Source organism: Tenebrio molitor, chromosome 6 (assembly GCF_963966145.1).
Source record: "Tenebrio molitor chromosome 6, icTenMoli1.1, whole genome shotgun sequence".
NCBI classification, from domain to species: Eukaryota; Metazoa; Arthropoda; class Insecta; order Coleoptera; family Tenebrionidae; genus Tenebrio; species Tenebrio molitor.
The window spans coordinates 4,985,193-5,004,343 of record NC_091051.1 but is presented as its reverse complement, the minus strand read 5'-3'; the positions used below and the strand labels follow the sequence as shown (position 1 = coordinate 5,004,343).

Sequence of the window (19,151 nt, the reverse complement as noted above, 5' to 3'; positions counted from 1 at the left end):
ATGCCCTGATTAAATCCGATCTCCGACTTACAGATAAATTCGACGAGGCTCGTCCGCATCACGCGCTGCTTAACCGCATCCGAATCGGGCATAAATCATCGCCGTTTCATTTTCGAAATTGAAACAAGATAAAATGCGAACATTTATCGTCGTAATGCACACGTGGAGTACGATAAAAGCCCAGATAGACCGGATAATCATTATTCACAAGGCGGAATTTTACCGCGGGAGGGTGTGTTAATTCAACCGAAAGGCATTCCGCAGATCCGTTACGGGGTTTGCCCACTTCTGGAGGGTTCCCACATCGACGGAGGATCAGAGGCTCCCAGGATCACACAAACCCAGTCACAACAAAAATAATAATAACAATAATGCAATCATTCAAATGATGTAAAAACGAAGGAAAGGAAAGGATACATCTTTTATTCCCCCCGAGGGAGGGCGGGCTGCTGAGGCTTTCCAGAGCCTTTTCAGCCACATTGGCGGGAAGATTCGGGAGAATGGGTGCGGAAGGTGGTACTGGTACTAAGAGGTTGATACTGACCCAGCATTCGCCTTATCTGTGATATGAGACATACCACGATGTGATGGTATGGAGAAATCTCTGAAAAAAACCCACACCTGGTCAGGCGGCACCGGGGTTAGAACCCGGGACCTTCCTAATGCAAAGTGGCGCGCTAGGCGCTTGGCCACAGTGCTGGTTGTAAAAACGAGGCAGTAACACCATTTTGGGAGAAGAAAAACTTATTGTTAATCCGTGTCCCTGGATGTGTGAAGGGTCAGGATTAAATAATAATAGTAATAGTAGTAAGTAAGTAAGAAAAGGAGAATAAGGAGTACAAATATTTGGACGATTTCGTTGATTAGAAAAAACAATATAAAGGTTAATAAAAAATGTACAATAAGAATAAAAAGTGGTGGAATTGTTTGTGCTGGGGCCATGTCCTGCGGACCATCGGGGCAAACTATCGACCGCCGCCACTAAAAGGATTCCAGGACATTAAAAGCACCGCCTGTGGATGTCCTGTCGACACCGGAGAATTGACAGCCCCGACGTGCTCCTTTCGCGGGACCGGATGCACTAAATTAAAGGATGATGCGTGCGGCACAACCCTCGCGAGGGGTTGCATTATTTAATATTTGGGGCAATTCCGCGGCAGCCCTACATTAACCATACCGCCGCCAGATCGATCAATTTCGGATGTTTGTCCTGGCCCAAGTCGCTTTTTGCCGTTTGTCCATGATGTAGTAACACACGTAATTGTTTGTTTCCAGTTTGACTGGTAGGAATTTCGATCGGGGGCGGCACCGCCCCCCTCTAAATACGTTCGAGGGACGGCGATCGAACATCACGCGACATAATTAAAAATATGTAACGGCGGTTGTGCGCCAGAAATATAAATTTTTTGTCGGCGATGGAATATTAAATTTGCAATTCAACGACCGCCACACTTGATACCACCGATGAATATTTAGGGGAATTGCTTTTATTCCGGCGAAGATTGTTTCTGGATAAGCCACTGACTCGTTTCGCAACTCGTGATTTCACAATTACGACGCTAGTGAGAGGGCGCTGCCGTCATCTGCAATGCAAATGGACGACACAATTTGTCCACTTGCACAAAAAATAATAATACAATCTCCATCTCCAAAACGGAATGCTGCAGAACAGGTCCTCTACTGGAATGTTGCACCACTGCAACGCCAGAACGTGCACGTATAAAATATGCAACACATCGTACACATAATTTAAGGCTGTCACAACACGAACGTGTTTTACGTTGACACAAGTGACCTTGTCGCCTTTCGAACATTCTGCACCTGACCGATTTCATCCTTCTCGTCGCAGTTTTTCCCGAATTGTGTTGAAGACAATAAAAAACAGGTCACTGTTTCGCGATTCGACAAAATTTCACTCGATCCCAATAAAACGAAACCCTGAATGCGGGGAGTGTCGCGTATTAGAGCCGTATTTACATATTTGCAAGACTGTTTCGTTGCAATCGGTTCGCTTTATTGGCGCTCGTAAATTTGCGTCCAGTTCAGTCGGTAATGAGCGCAACTTGTTTTGTTTTGCAGGAAATGGGACCGGTCGAGTTGGCTCTTCTTTCATAAAACATTTAGTGCCCGAAGCGAAACAAAGCGATGCTTCGATATTTGCTTTGATGAAACATGAAAATCTGGAAGAAATCGCGTGGGGATCCCCCGATCTGTCTGATTATCATGCACGGCGTGTTTACAGAGGGAAACAATCAAAAGCGACCTCTAGGTGGCAAATCCCCAATTAGGACCGGACTCGTTGGCACACCTACTTGGTGTCAGCTTAAATATTAATTGTGTTTTCGGGGGGTCCCCGATCCGTGCACGTAGAGGGCGCCACCCGCGCTAATAATTGAGTTTTTCTTCATTACTGAAGTTGATTACAATTTGAAAAAGAGTCCGTTCTGCAGGAAAGTTCGCTCTGCACGTGCGACAATAAGGATTGAATCGTGGAATTCGCTTCGCATTGCTTAATAAAGTTTTCCTGTCATGTCGCATCGCAGTCCGCTGATTTATTTGAAGGTTATGCAACGGACAGCAAATTCATCACCGGCGAGATTTATGGAGAGCCTGCCTCCCGCCGCCTCTCGGCGGCGCATTTTTCCAAACCCCCTCCGAGATCGGGGCCGCAACAATCGAAACTTTCCCGACGACAACGTGATTGTTTTTCCGTCGAGGGGATTAATTAAATTAGAGTGTGTCGCGGTCGAGGTAATTCCTTTCGGGCTAACTCGTTCAAAGTTTGATCAGCTGGCGGTTCTTGGTGGGTCCGACCGCGACACCTGGTGCACGCCGAAGGGCCCGACGTCTGATAATTGCGCTAATTGAGGGTTGTTTAACTGATGCGGATCGATGACGAGGAAACTTTTAATAAACGTGCCCGGGATAATTACCAAAGAACCGGCAACTGCCAAGACGGGCTCGGGTTTTGTTATAAATGACGTTGCGGAGCTCCACGAATATAATAAAAGAAAATGTGCTTTTGAAAAGGGTAAATTCGCGTGTGTCAGTTCGAGTTTGCTTTATTGATAAGCAAAATGTCGGGATTGTTTAGGGAGAGCCGGGCCCGATTTCTCCTCGACGAAATGTGGAAAAAAGTTTCAAGAATAATCACCGACTTGGGCGGCCATGCGTACTCAAGTGGCCACAAATCGGGGAATCAATGGGGCAAATGGTTCAGGAACGAGTCATGAGATCTCTGAGTTTTAAGAAAAAAGTTTTACAAACTTCGACACTTAAAGCTCTTGTTTGTAAAAACGGTGGATGCGCCGGGATGCGTCTGTCTTTCAGACTCGACACCGAAATTCTTAAAATCGATGATCAGGACGTCTTCAAAACTATGTTTGGTACATTCTGTTGTAGCAAAACAGATAAATAAAGTTCCAAAACAGCATTCTTAAACTAAAACGGTATTTTACGTACTCACAAGCGGACGCACTTTTTCGGACGCTGACCGTGGCGCCATCTCTTGGTCTGTTTAGTAAGTTAGCAACGAAATCTACAAAACCGATAATTGTCCTGTTATCCTGCAAATACTAAATTTCTAGTTTTGTTGGCAAGCTGATAACAAATACTATAAAAAATTTGTTAATATACAGGGTGTCTTAAAATTATCGTATTCCGAGTTCGGGGCTTAGTAGAGAACATCCTGTTGACCAAGTAAAGATGTTTAAATTTTTTTTTTTTTTAAATTCAATTTTGGAAAAATATCAAAGTTGTCAATATTTGTTCAAAAGTACCTGATTAATATTCTAGCTATGTTGTACTTCCCTTTGAACAAAAATTGGAAAAATAAAACTTTTGTTTTTTTCGGGATAAAGCTGTTTTTTCAAGAAATGTCTTTTCATTTATATTTTAATATTTTACATAATCATCCTCACCATATTTCAAAATGAATATCAACCATTTATTTTTTTATTTGAAGAAAACATGAAAAGTTTGAACCTTCAGACCCATATATCTTTGTAAAGCCCCCCCCCCCCTATATTTTTTATTTTATTTTTTAGAGATTCCTGAGATTTTTCTCTACAAGACCCCCGACTTGGAATACGTTAATTTTGCGACACCCTGTATATTAATAAATTTATCTATTTGAGAAAGGTGGATACAAAATAAATTTCTAAGTTCGTGCAGTCGCCTATTGAATTTAATGTGCACCTCTATCAAAAAGTACCTTTTGTCCTCGCCTGTTTTTAAGCCTCGGCTGCGCCTCGGCCAGAAAACTCATACTTGCACGAAAAAGATGCACTTTTTGGCGTTGATACACAAATAACTATTCTAAATAAAGCTCTGTCCTTAAAAATGGAAAAGGGTAGAAGCACCGAGAAATTTTACGGAACAAATTCGATATTAATCGAGAACATTGAAAACTGGTGCAAAATGTGACTGGAAATTTGAAAATTGGGTGAAATTGCGAAGGGAGTGGTAAGCCTAGGAAAAGGTACAAATAGATAATTAAAAGGGCACCAAGTTGTGAGTTTTAAACTGTAATTAAACACAAGAGTGGGTCCCATTTAGCAAAATTAGTTGCACGAGCGAGTGCCTTTTCATAAATTTTCAGACGCAACCGAAACAATATTTTAAACTGCTGAATAATTCAAATAGTACAATTAGCACGCAAGGCGAAAGCGAAACAGCATCATGGTCAATTACTGCGACAAGTTGAAAAAGTTGTAGGATCGCCCGAGGAGCAGATTTGGCAAGATCCCGTGAAAAAGTCCATCACGTCGCGTCCCCGGGGAGCAGCAAGTCGAACCCGAAGGATGCAAACAACGCCGCAAGAACCGACCTGTCCGTTTACATACCTGTTCGTCCGTCTGGCAGCCATCTCGCTCTAATTACATCCGGAGAAGATGGTTAAATTTCTTCGGCGTGCGAATTTTCGGCAAGTCGGTGTTCCACAATGGCCGGAACACTTCAAAGCCTCCGAACTCGTCGTTAATAGACAATTTCGCCTCCTCCATCAGCGACTCCTCCACGTGGGGAAAGTTTGTTTAAAATTAATTCCCCTCGCATTATAACTCGGCGGAACTTGTGTGTGATTGTTCGGGATTGGAGGAATAATTAATTTAAAATAGCGACTCGTCACGGTGACGTCTCGGAGCGGGGGCGGCATTTTTCCTCCTAATCGAATTAGACGTTCCGTAACAAGAGTGCAATTTACGGAGACTTAACGCCTAGCGAAATTACAGCCCTTGCAACAAGTGTCGTCGGGGGCGGCCATAACTCGATTAGGCGCCGCCGAAAAATCTTATTATTTGCGTCGGGGCTGATTGTAATTCTGGGGGCCGATCGGGGACTCCAACATCCAGCGATAATTAGTGAGGGAGCGAGGTGCCGCCGTCCCCGCGCGCGCGCTTTGTGCGGTTTCCTGCAATTTTAATGGCTTGATTTAATTCTAAGCAATTTAACTTGCAATTAATTGCGATCTGAATAAGGCTCGTCGAAGTCGGGCCCGATTTATGGCCGCTCTAATTTCGGATCACGTGGCCGTGACTGAAACCGCCCCCCGAACGGCGGCTCATCCGCCGGCGTTATCAATTTTTTGCCCGAGCGAACAGCGTGATAAATTATGTTAAAATAATTGTCGCTGCAGGTAGGACACGAACCGCTGAAAATAAACAATTCTGTTGGATTAATTCACTTGGAAATGGTTGGTTTAAATTTATTTAATTTGCGCATTGCGATAAAATTAATTTTGAACGTCCGCGCGGCTCGTTGTCGCATGTATTTATGCTGCATTTGCAGTTTTGATGACTTTACACTTCACGTTCATTGCGTTTTGCACGCGAACTCCACAGGTGAAGCCGCACGGAAAAATTTTACCATTCAACATACGCCGGACAAAAAAAACTAATTATAAATAACGATTCATCACACCATGGTGACATTTTCATCGTTACGAACGTTTCCAGGTGGTGCAATTATGGTGGATGCGCTAGAAAGTTTTACAAATAAAAGTGTCTCCCTCGAGATAGTTATTGCGCTAAAAAAAATAAACAATTAGTAAATACGCATCCACAAATAGGGGTTGAGTCGAAAACTATAGAAATGAAAATATCGATAACCTTGACTACCTCTTGAGCCTTACAAAATACAAAAATTGCATTTGATAATATTGCGTATTGCGCAACTGACGGATAAAATGCTGCGCAAAAGTGGTGGATGCGCTAGAAAAATGTAAAAGGTGAAATTATTTTCTTGTGGCAAAACCAACAACAAAAAAAAAACAGAGAATCTGTATAATAATCCTGACACTTAATGATTAATTGTAAAAATGGTGGATGCGCTGGAAAGTTTTAAGTAAAACTGAAAGACTGTGCTTTGTATGTTTTGCTGTAGCAAAACTAAAAGATAAATTACAAAGTTTATGTCTGTTACAATGGTCCCAAAGAAATGAATAATCGATTACAGAAATGGTGGATGCGCCACAAAAATGTACATTTTTCTCGTATCACAGCAATTCTAAAACTCCAAGTAACGATGTATGTATAACAAATTGCTAATTTATACATTTCAAAAACCGGCAAATGAAAAAAAAATAGAGAGAATTTAGAAATGAAAATATCTTTTCTATGATTTGTACTCAACAAAATCGAAAAGTTGTCCTTCATAATTGCAGATAATGTGCAGAAATGGTGGATGCGCTAGAAAAATTTAGAAGGGAAAATGTGCTTATGCAAAACCAACGGAAAATGAAAAATTGTATTTAAGTGGTCCTGAAAAATTAAAAAATTATAAATTGCAGACATTGTAGATGCGCTCAACTCTCTTAAGTGACAGCACCGCGATTTAGGTTTTCTGTTGTAGTATTCGCAAATAAAACAAAAACGCTTATTAGATGTTATTTTAGTAAAACTAACAAAAAAATCAGGAAAAAAATGAGTGTTTAATATTGACAAAAAATGGTGGATGCGCCGGAAAAGTTTAGAAACGAAAATGTCTCCATCTCGATTATTTTTTGAGCTAAATAAAACTAAAAATTGTTTACTGTTGCAAAACTGTAAATTTGTTAACCCAAAAGTCATTTTATTAATCCTACAAATTGCCAACTGTTAAAAAAGTAGGTGCGCTGAAAAATTTTAGTGCGCTGAAAAATTTTAGCAATGAACGTATCACTATCTGTGTTGGTTCTTGAATCGATTGAAACTTCAACAACTGTTATTTTACTGTGGAAGAAAATTTACTCACAATAGAAAAGTTGAAAAAATGGTGGATGCGCCGAGATATGCAAAGAACTATTGGACTTATCTGGTTTAGTTTGCTATAGCTCCACACAGTGTAATATCTTATTTGTAAAAAGCTATTTACCTCTTAGAATTTTTAATTGGGCATTTTTAAAAATAGGAAATGAAAAATTGTATTCCATTTCATGTGTAAATACACTTCACGTTGAAAAATTAAAACACGACATCTGCAAATCCAAAAACATTACTTGCATAACTCCTCCTCTGTGAAACTTTGAACTTAAAAATCGTGTTTATCCGACTCCACGAATATTTTTCCATTTTTTATGTATTCATACAGTTTCAAGGATTTTTTCGACTTAATCGCACTTCTTGTAGAAGAATTTCCAACTGCAACTAATCATGGCCCTTCCATTCTTTATTCAAATCAGTCCACATTCATGAGTAAATGCAATATCGTTCTCGTTCCGATAAGATTGCCACTTCCATCGATCGTAGATGCACAAGCCGGAGCTCAGGTGCGAAAATTACCATAAAAAGTAATTAAAATTATAATGTCGAAACGTCCTTCATTAATGCCGCTCGTTATGTGGCACGTATCCCGAGTAAATTTTTACGAGCGGAGGTCAAATTCTGTTCGCGTGTTCGCCCTTTTTACACTTCTTCCTCTTAAGCACATGAATAATCCATCGCCGGCCGAATTTAGAGCATCCGATTTGGTAAAACTACAAGTAAGGCAACATCAGCAGAGAAGAAGTCTTAAGTCGGCGATTAGTTTTTAACGTCTTAAGTGGAGGGGCTAGGTGGGACGCTTTCGTGTCTCGGGGCACTTTCCGCTCCGATTCCCTTTTGAAATATTTATGAGTCTCGCATTTAAACAGCATGCAAAACAATTATTAATAAAATAAAACGGGAATCCGTTGCATAATTAGCAATGCAGATGGTCGTGTTTTCCGGAAAAGTTCCGTTTTCGGCTCGTTGAAAATTCAAAAAACCGTGGAGGTTTTAGCTAATGGAATTATCGCGGGTGTAATTCAATTACGACGTTCTCACGTACGAGATGAAACCTACCCGGCGAGGGTGAAGCGCAAATATGGCTCGGCTGGAGCACTCTCAAGACCCGAAGCAAATAATTTTTTCAGGTCCCAGATTCCCGCAAATTATTAAAAACGATAAATTCCGCCCGTCCCGAATTAAAATTCGTCTGATTAAGCCCAAAGACAAACAGCACACCGCGTCCTGATTTTTCCTGCTAATTACGAAATGAAATTATAGCGGATCCTGCGGCGGCCGCACTAACGAGCTTTTTCCGTTGGACATTTCGACTGATTAGATCCGTTATCGAGTTCTGGCCTCGTTGATTTCACGGCACGTTGCTTTAATGAGCGCCGGGATTAAGACATCTTCGCAGCTTTCCCACTTTTCGATTTTAAATTTAATTGCCGCTCTAATCACGACCGAAAAATGTCGACGGGCTGATATTTCATCTACACTTGTTACGCGACTTTATCACCCATTTATTCGATGCAGGAATTATTGCCCCCGGCAGTAAACCGACCGCTTTTAGCGACACTAAACCCAAATTGAAAATAAAAGCCGCACTCCACTTACATTAATGACGGCTTTAATTGCGATTCAAAGCGCGCCAAGACCCGGAAGAATCGCGGAGAGCTCCACCGCCAACAAATCGCGCAACCCCGACGTTATGTATTCGGCCTGTTATGGAAAATCGGAAGTCGAACAGTTGGGCGACGCAAATTAACCATACTCAGCTACGTTCATGTCATATCTCGGTTACATCATAATTATCTCCCAATTTATGGCGCGTGTTACATGTGTTCCAGTATTTGTGAGGATTTCAACAGATTCACAAACCTCTACACCCTACAATATATCGAAATTGTCAATTCCTCCCCCACACAAACGATTTATTGTCCCCACTCATAACCCCAAAAATTAACCTAGTCCCTCAGGGTTGAATATTTTTGCATATTTGACTTCAAATTTTAATAATAATGATTACGAGTAAATCCAAAAAACTCCTGACTGTCAAAATGACATTTCTATTAAACGTCTGTTTTGACTGTACTTACTTGTAAAATTTTCTCTCCAGAGTATACATCAAATCTAGTAACAAAATCAATTGAGGTTATGTTATTATTTTACACACTTTTAAAAGTAATTCATTAAAGCCTGTACAGGAAACAGGAAAAGATAAAACCTAATAAATTGCTACGGCTGTCTCCTCGCTAATAAAACTCTTTCGAACAAGATCCAATCTAAAATGTAGTATTTATAACCTCACTTATTAAATCCAAAGTTACATCATACTCACATAAGATTTATGGTTGTTTAAGTGAACAGTTTGTTCCCGATGCACAGTTATAATCCTGGTGACACAATATCTGCATTTTTTGATACAAATCCGAACTTTAGCCATCAACAGAGATGGTTCTTTTATGTCACTCGAATATCCATTGCACAATCCCGAATCTTTCATAACCCGTGGATTGTAATAACTCCGATTCGATAAACCCCCGGCCGGAGTTGTCCCTGTGTACCTCAGCGCCTAACCGGATTAGTATAACTGGTTGCATACTCCACGCGACAAAAAACCACCAAGAGCTAAATGCAAATCCGGCTACGAATAATTCGCGAGATCTGTCGGTCTGGAAATTGAGTTTGTAGATCTGTCAGTTGCACCCTCTGCGCCGAAATTATATCTAAGCCGTTTCAATGCAAATATTGACGTTTAAGCGATAGAGTTGTGTATTTTCGGCGAGATTTCTTATTGTGGCTGTCTTTTGGGGAGGTGCGGGTCGTGCTGTGCCAATTAGGGGCGTGAGGAGTGTTGCAAGATGCGACAGATGCAACGTTGCACACGATCCGGACACCTAATTGCAAACCGCTTTGTCTCTGGTTAGTCACGGAGTTTCTTGTTTGGTCCAATCTAAGTCGGCAACGGCGACACTTTCGCAATTACGAAGTCCGGGAAATGAGGTGCTATTTAAAAATTTAGCTTCCGGGATTGGTCAGTGCTAGGGAATGTGTCAGGGGAGACGCCCGAAGTTGAATCTTGAATGAGACTTTGCTATTCTTAGTCCTAGTTATGAACGTACCAAAAAACTTTTCGTCGCATTTGATAAGTGGGTTTTGAGTCTTCCTCTTCTGCACCATCACAAGATCCGCCTAATGTAAAACGTTGTCTCTACATTCATGTTTTTAAGTTGAAATAGTTATTTACGAACCAAGTGCGAAAAAGATTTGAGGCAGAAGCGACGAAGGAGATTTTGGAATTATTACCCAATAGTTCTCAATTTAGTGAATAGATGGCGCTTGCCCAAGTGTCAATCGAATTAATAGCCATTTATTTTCATTCTTTCGAAATTTTCAACATCCAAATTGGAGAAATGACGTTTTGTAAACCAGATTTTATTATTATGAAGTCAAATTATTTTCAGAAAAACGCCAATGCTTTTTGGATGATTTTGAAGCACTAGTGTGCGAAATCTACGTTCGCGCCTCTACGGTTCGCGGTTAACTGTTGCGTTTGCGAAATGTCATTTTGAACTTAGTGAGTTCAAAAAAACATTTTACATGTGGTCAAAATATCTTTGATGAAACACATAGATTCTCTAAAATTTAGAGTTTGTCATTTTGTATAGGAGAGCTCACAGAAGGGGTTCATTTAAATGTATCCTAAAAGCAGGCGTTTCACAATTTCATAATGACATTCCTTGTGTCAAACATAACCTATTTGAAAAGCCATGCCATTAAAAGTCAGAAAAGCCTGATTTACATGTGTTACAAATAGGAAAATTCAATGCTCTTGATTTTTATGAGGTACTCGATTTTTTTGCAACCGACTGTAAAACAAAAATTTAAAAAAAATCATCACTCATTGCATAATCCAGAGACTCTGTCTGTGGTCCGAAATAAACATACATTTCTTTTTTTGTCATCTCGTTTGTCGTGTGTAATTTTGCAATATCCTGTTAAAACAGAGACATACAGCTTCGTAACATACATTTTTGCAAACTCCTTCCTCCATACTTTCTAACTAATATTGAAGACTTGCTAGGGAAAAGCCAAAATTTAAGCATTTTTCTCCAGCTTAAGCGTCAGATTAATTTTTTAGAAGCTCTTAACGTTTGGTAAAATTTGTTTTAGATTGAGCATACATTCATCGGTGTGGTAAGTATTGTACAACCTGATCAAGAATGACTGAGTCTGTTGGTAACAATGAAAATTTGAATGATTTTGGTACCACTGTAATCTAAACGCATTTCCGGTTGTCAGCTTTGACAGAGTTGACAGGCGAATTTGACGTTTACCATCAAAGGGTCATTTTTGTATTAGCATAAACATACCTAATTTTTTTTTAATGTCGTGTCAAGTTAAAACATCTGGTCAGTGCCAATTACGAAACAGAAAAACACCAATATTTTTCAATTGTTTCATTGCCAGCAGACTCAATCATTGTTGATCACGCTGTAGAAGGTGGAAAAAAATTCAACAGCGATTCACTCTTATGTGGCTCAGTTATCGTTAAGTAAATCACTTCTTTCTTTAGTGTAAAATATAGATTTTGATAAAATGGTGGTACCGTGACGAAGGTCGAACCGGGGAAGGAAATAATATTAATAATAATAACAATATGCCTTTATTAAAGAAGAAATAAAATACAATCGGGCGAAATTTGGCTTTTGCTATTCGCACTTAATAAAGCAAAATACATAAAATAATATAAAATATAGAATAAAATATGTCTAAAAATCGAAGAAACCACCCCTTACAAGAATAATGAGAAATGAATATAGAATTGATTAAAAATGTATTTTCTGGTGGTGAAGCAGAATCAGTTGTCAAAAAAAATATATCTGTAATTGTAGAATCCAAAGCCTCTTTGTCTCTTTTTCTCCTGTCTCATTTCTTTGCCGTGTGTGTTTTAGCGTTATCTTGTGAAAATGGAGACGCACAGCTTCGTAACATACAGTCTGCAAATTCCTCCTAACCCTCGCTTGATTATCACTTAGTTAAAGTGTAACACTAACTGCAGAACCATTACAGAGAACATTCAGCTCACGTTCAAGCCTTGCAAGCATTGCCTTGAAGCAAAATGTTCGCATTTTTCACCGACTTTAAAAGAGACGTGGAGGCGGAGGAACATTTTAAGGATCTTGTTAAATTGGAAGATATCGCGGCCATAAACAGCAAATTAATTTTTTAAACGCTCTCTACGTGCAATCTGTTTCAGATTGAGTGCACATTCCTTACACAGCGCGGCCTTTCTTGCAGAGGGTGGAAGGAAATAAAAGAGCGATTCACCTTTATGTGGCTCGGTTAACGTTTAGTAGATAACCCATCACAATCACTTCCCTCTTTAGTGTAAAATATAAACCGTGCGAGAGACAGCAGTATCTCTGCGAAGGGCGGAAACATCCCCAACAAGAATAATTCACGCGAGTCGATCCGAATCCTCATAACGTACAAGTTTATTACGAGCAATGACCGGATGATGAATCGATCTCGTCGCTTTTTTGCCACATCCGTTATGATTTATTTGGCGGTTTTTGTGCAGCACAAGTCTTGGGTGTTTATCAAGGCCCGCTGTATCCACTCGGAGGGTGGCTAGAGTGTTCGATATTTCGATCTGTTGGAGATGGGCACGCGACAACCTATCGGAAGTGCTAATTGCGTCCATATTTCGTAGACTTGTTGTGGCGGAAAGAGAGTTGGATTTATGGGGGCAGGTCACGCGACAATGGAAGGGTTGGATGAAAGTGCAGTCGGTTTGATTAGGAGACGTCCCCCGCCCGGAATACAGGTTGTAAAGTGCCTACATTGATCTGATGGTGATGACCCTTTGTCATGTTTATTACCCACCCTTCCGATTTGTGCTCGGCTCGATAACCATTGGGACGAGAGGGTGTGCGCGACGAAAATAGCTCGTATGTGACATCTAACTAGACTAAATGTTCTAATTGTGCTCACCAGGACGTAGACGGCGAAGGGCATGACGACAACGGCGACGAGCAAGTCGGCCAGCGCCAGGCTGACTATGAAGTAGTTGGTGGCGGACTGGAGAGTTCGCTCCCTGTAAACACTGAGTATCACAAGAACGTTGCCGAAGAGCGTGAAGATGGGGAAGAGGACGAGCACCAGGGCCCAGTAGTTGCGGTGGTAGAGCGGCTCCGGCTGGTGGACGAAGCAGGAGGTGTTGCTGCTGCTGTTGTACGAGCAGTTGACCAACTGCCTGTCGTAACTGGAGTAGTCCGAGTCGTTGGACAGGTTCAGGTGGTTGAAGTACTGGTCGATGTCTTCGAAGAGGAGCATGAAGTGTTCCGCCGACTGGTTGAGGCCGAGCAGGCCGGTCGCGTTCCTCGTGGTGGCATTGTTGAAGATGGAAGCGTTGGCGGCGTCCATTTTTTCAGGGATCATGTTTACAATGGGTCAATTTCAGAGCATCTCGCTATTTATTACCCACAAAGGATTCGTTATCCCGCAAACATCCAAAGGGTATTGTCAGATGCCTGGCTAACACAATCAACTTCTTCCGGCTGGTTTTGATCGCCCGGAAACTATCTCTCTTCCTCCCTCGATAAATCGCGATTTAACAAGTGGACCGTCGTCGCACAAATTAATTAATTACCTCGCTCGGCCGAAACCTCGCATTGTCAGTTTCAGTCCCGCGCGCGCTTGCACTTGGAGCTCTTCTTCGGGGCACTCGGTTTACATCCCGGTTGCACCTCTTAAGCCGACTCGCGCTCGTTGGACACAGACGCGTGCACTCCGGGGCACAAACAGAGGCGCTATGCGCCGGGACGCCGCCGGTGGAGCGCGACGCGCACGGCGCCGCCCTGTCTCTCGCTGTCTCCGACAGAGGCGTCCTCTTACACGCGCCGGCCAAGCCATTGCCGTACTTGTTGAAGGCCCCGAACCCTCCGAAAGAAACTCTTACACCTTCGTACGGTAATTACACCCACACTCCAATTTTTTACCAAAGCACACCTTCCGAATCTACTGCGACGAAAAAAACACACAAGTCCGAATCTGCAACGCACAAACAATTTTTTCAAACACGACCCCGTCAAAGGCGAATTCTTTCATCAAAAAGTTTTTGGCACGACAGGTCAACTACTCCCCGCTAATTAAAGTTGCTTAGCGAAGCTCAATTCCCATAGCAAATAGAGCTCTCGGCATCCACTTATAACTCCAATTTTTCGCTTGACGTGCGGCTTAATTAACGACCAAACTCGACGCCACTCACACACTCCTTTTTCTGCACAAGTCAATGAAGACAAACAAAGCGCGAGTTTGACACTTTCCTCTAGAAAGAGCATCTTTTTCTTGCTCCGTGGGAACCGACGGCTGCTCTCTAATCCTTGGAAAATCGGAAAAACCCACAATTATTTCACCCAGACTAGTAAATTAAACCGAAAAATAATCGAAAAACGACCTCTTCGTGCTCCTATTTACAATTCTTATCTCGCCGTATCCCGGCGATGCTGCTAACTGCTCGCTTATCCTGCAGGATTACAAGGGCTCTGCTGCAGACTTTAACAGCCGTTGATACAGACGCGTCACTGCTCTCACACATTATCCTAATCTGGAAGGACAAAAACTCACAGGATAAATTAATTCCGATCGAGATCGGAGCGTTCGGAAAAGGGACAGGTGTCGAGGACGCTACGGCAACACTGAACATAAAAATTCTAAGAGTTAAATCGTGAGTGAATAACAAAAAGAGGAATTTACTCTCGTTGCTTTTATTAAAGTTTTATCTGGTTCTTGTTTATTTTTTCGTTGTTGTTCTCGCAGAGCTTTGGAGTTTTGAGTGGGCAAAGAGGGTGGAGAAAAAGCGTGTGAGTGGATGCTCCCCCGATAAGAACTAGCATCTGTTTTGGAATTCTTACTTGTTAAAATCGCGAAAGCGGAGAAGCCGATTATTGGTGTGTCTAGACAGGGAAAAAATATTTGCTTGTAGAAAAAACAATGTTAATCATCTTAGGGAGACACGCGTGCAATTTTTAAGGAGCCGCCGTCGGCAAAAACAAATTCTGGCGTAAGCGGTCCATAAAGAAACAATAAAAGAAAATCATGAGAGCAAGCTTACGTTTCTTTGGCGCGGCGAAAGAGGCGAAAAAATTGAGAAGTTATGAAAGTGTCTTGCGTTCACCTTTATCTTTACTTTTATGGCTCTCAAAATGGTTTAGAGCGCGGATGTGAAGCGTTTAATTCAAGGCCCAGCGGAGAGAATGGGTGTTTTCTTTTTTCTGGGTTAATAACGGCAGATGGGGGATTTAAAAATATTTTCGGGGGGCTAATCGCCGCCTCCTTTCCGCAGTCCGATTTCCTCGGAAGCGTGAAAAGTGATACGGTTTCCTTTTTAGGTAAAATTGAAGAAGCCCCACTAGTGCGAAGGCGTTATTGGATCGGTTCGATTTCGGAGGGTTTTCGCGTCTAATTAGCGACAATATCGCGCAATTAGCGAGGTCGAATGATATATTCGGGGGGCAATTTATAATGTTGAACGGGACGGATCTCGTTAATTTTCCGATGTAAATTCGTTTGTAGCGAATTAGTGTAATTAGCGCTCCTTTCAGAATCTTTCTTCTTTATCACCTGCAATTAGGACGCGAGGGATTAACGCCGCCTCCGACGATTCTATTAAATCGACGGGACACCACCGCGGGTCCGAAACCGATGCAACAACGACAAAAAGGCGCTTACTGCCTCGCGCGCCAATAAAATCTAATCTCATTCACACCCTCGTGATCATTTCAAGTTGATTAAATTTAAAATCGTCGATATAATCCGCTCGCTTTGTCGATCTCAGATACGTTCAACGCATCTTTGATCTTCCCTTCCACCCACATGAACAACTCCTTCCGCGACGTCTTAATCATGGCGCCGATCCCACTTCTCAAGGGGAAAAATTAACTTACCGCAAAACATAATCCAACCGCGTTTCGACGAAATGAGAGCGCACCCCTTGTGTACACTAATATCGAGATCAAATCCGAGACACCGGAAGCGACAGGTATCGCAGCTAGTCTTCGACAAGTCGGAGTGATGAAGCAATAAACGCGTTTCAAATTTGAATTTTTCCACGATAAAATACAAATGCAAATACGAATAAAATATTATTAGATTCTCTAGTTTGCCACGCACGTTTGGAATGTTTCGCTACATTCGACAGATCAACATGTAATAATTTCGAGCGATCTCGAGCGGGTTTTGTTCGCGTTGAGATGTAAACGATCTCTTCGCATCATCCGAACTGCTCTTCATTTACGTTGGAGGGTCTTGGGCTCCGATCGCCAAACAGTTTCTCCGTGTTTCAATTAGGGGTCAAGTGCTTCTTCAGAATCCGACCGGGATTAGTTACGATACCATCCAAATCCCACAATATTGGCCGAGAGGATTTTTTTTGCTTTTAACATTCAACTGAAACAAAGAACGTCTTCTTCTAACGGAAAATACGTTTTTAAGCGTTGTCGAAGATGCGAAGACGATAAGTTATAATCTATGCTCCAATTAACAGGATGGTTCATTGCGTTCAAAAATTTAGTGAATCGCTGTCAGCGTGTTGCGTGGGATGAAAGGTTTTGCAAGGAATCATGTACAACAGTATTTGACAAAAAAAAATATACATAATAAACTTCACTAGAAACACAAAAAATGATTCATTTCATTTATTAACTTTTTTTTTAACAAAGTTTGTAAACAAATAACCCCTTTTTACCAGCTGTCGCTGACTCAACACTTGTTGATACCTACTTTTTACCAAAGCATTACAAATTTAATATCTTTGGTTAAATTGAGTAATCTTTCTTGTAAACATTACGTCAGTAACATTGTGAGCAGTCTTGGATCAAAACCCTAAAAATAAGAAACATAACCTCACTTTTTTAAGTCGCTTTATTGACATCTTCTCTTTGACAACATCTCTACAGAGTTTCTTAATTAGGTATATTCGTATACGTACTTAGGTATATCGGGGAATAAGAATATAACTATTTCTACACTGATATTTTCCTGAATAATTCTGCCAAAATGTTGGAATTTTTTTAAGTGATGTGTGTAAATACAGTGGCCGGCAAAAAAAGTTAGCCATCATTTAAATGTCAGTGTCATTAAAGCGTTAATTATACATTTGGATTTTAATGTGACAGAAAAGTGATGGCTAGTTTTTATTGTCGGCCATTGTACCATTCTGGTCTCGACATTACCGAACCTCAAACACAGTTCATTCGCTCCTGTTGTAATTATTATACTAAAAATAACACAAAATTAAATTTATTACAGTGAACTTAAGAACTTAAAAATACAAATTCTTGGAGACAAGAATAATAATTGAAAATATTCTAACACTTCGCTCATGGGATAATGTATCAATTGAAACGAAAGAGTGAGTGAAAATGTTTTTGTGCGATAAAAACTTTAGTTTTTTTGAATAAAGAACGCTCGCTGTTGGAATACTATAGTTTGTCCAGCGAGAGATTGGTTGACATAAAAATCACTGAATTCTACGTAAAGAAAGTAGTAAAGTGTCCTTTATAATTTTGAACTTAACTGTACCTAACGCACGTAAAATTTGAAATATATCCTTCAAGCAGTAATATTTTTGTCCTGAAATTATTCTCTAATTAATGTATTCTAGTGCATTTTGTAGTGTTGGGTTAATTTAATAACACTTAAAATCTCCCAATCTCTCGCTGGACGAAGTTTACCTCACAGGTTTACCTCCTTCCTCATTCCTTGACATCTTGACAATCCTTGACGATACGAGCGCCGCTAAACGGCAACCAACGTAAACTGGTACAGTTGTCTGCATTATATACAAAGGCGCCCTCTAGCGCGAAGATTCCTATTTGAAATTTTTAGACAAAAAAAGATAATTTCTGCACTTCACTTCTGCCTTTTCATAATTTTATAAATACCTGACTGAGACTTTCCCCTCATCATCATCAAGTAGTGTAGACTAGTAAAGCCCCTTCAACACACAACACTTTTTTTAAGGATTCTGTCCTGTTTTTAAGGTATACTTATTTAAAAAAGTAAGTTATTCCATTACCAGCTAATAAATTAAGTTTGTTTCTTTTCGATTTAGAATACACAGGGTTATTATGAATGTTTCTAACATCATAGGTGGCTGTGCGCTAATGTTTTAGGTGCGCTGCTACGCCAACTAGATATTAGAAACATTTATAATAATAACCCTGTAGAAAGGAATTATTTGATAATTCAACAGTCATAGAGGTAAAAAAAAGTCTATTAAATGGAAATAGAATTAGTTAAAAATCAAGAAAAAATTGCTATAGACGTCTGGAAAAATAATAAGAGTATAACACTGAAAATTTCTAAATTAAATAACCTCAATTAAATTTTAAAAAAATGCAGCAAAAGTAAAAAGAGCTATAAAAAAACATTACTTGTTGTGTGTCAAGTCTATCCAACAGCTGAACAATTTTTTTATTATTACAATGGATAGAAACAGAGAGTGAAAATGTTTTTGTGCGATAAAAACTTTACCGGTTTTTTGAAGAAAGAACGATCGCTGAAACAGTTTTTAGTGTTTTTCATTCGAGGATTTTAATCCAGTAATTTTTTTTTTCGTGCTTTGTTATCAATGTATGTGTAAACACATGAGCGGGTATGAATTTTAGGGTTCAAATCATATTTAATTTTGCTATTTGGAAAATTTTGCGGAAAAAAAAATAAAAAAAAAATAGTAGTTTATTTAACGAGTTTGTGTGTAAATTGGGCCTTTTTTGGCATGAGTGGGCCAGTGTGCCAAAAAAGGCCCAATTTACACACGAACGAGTTGAATACAAGGTTTTTTTGTTCGACGAGCCCCAAATCACTTAAAATCTTTGAAATTAGCTTGACAAGTTGTGACATTTATCAAAATCGTTCACA

The 19,151-nt window shown here is 40.4% G+C and overlaps 1 protein-coding gene across 4 annotated transcripts in view; it reads right to left on the bottom strand.

Annotated features, from left to right (window-relative positions):
* The window catches only part of Dop2R (dopamine D2-like receptor), a 151,466-nt gene extending 132,527 nt beyond the window's left edge, over nucleotides 1-18,939 (bottom strand). For 2 of the 4 annotated variants that reach the window (XM_069052172.1, XM_069052173.1), the window contains exon 1: nucleotides 13,221-18,937. In XM_069052172.1, the coding sequence (XP_068908273.1) occupies nucleotides 13,221-13,667 (447 nt within the window). In that variant the 5' untranslated portion in view covers nucleotides 13,668-18,937. Of the gene's footprint in view, nucleotides 1-13,220 lie in introns of all 4 variants that reach the window. The other 2 variants (XM_069052171.1, XM_069052170.1) reach the window with 2 other exon arrangements.
* Between the last annotated feature and the right edge of the window lie 212 nt (nucleotides 18,940-19,151).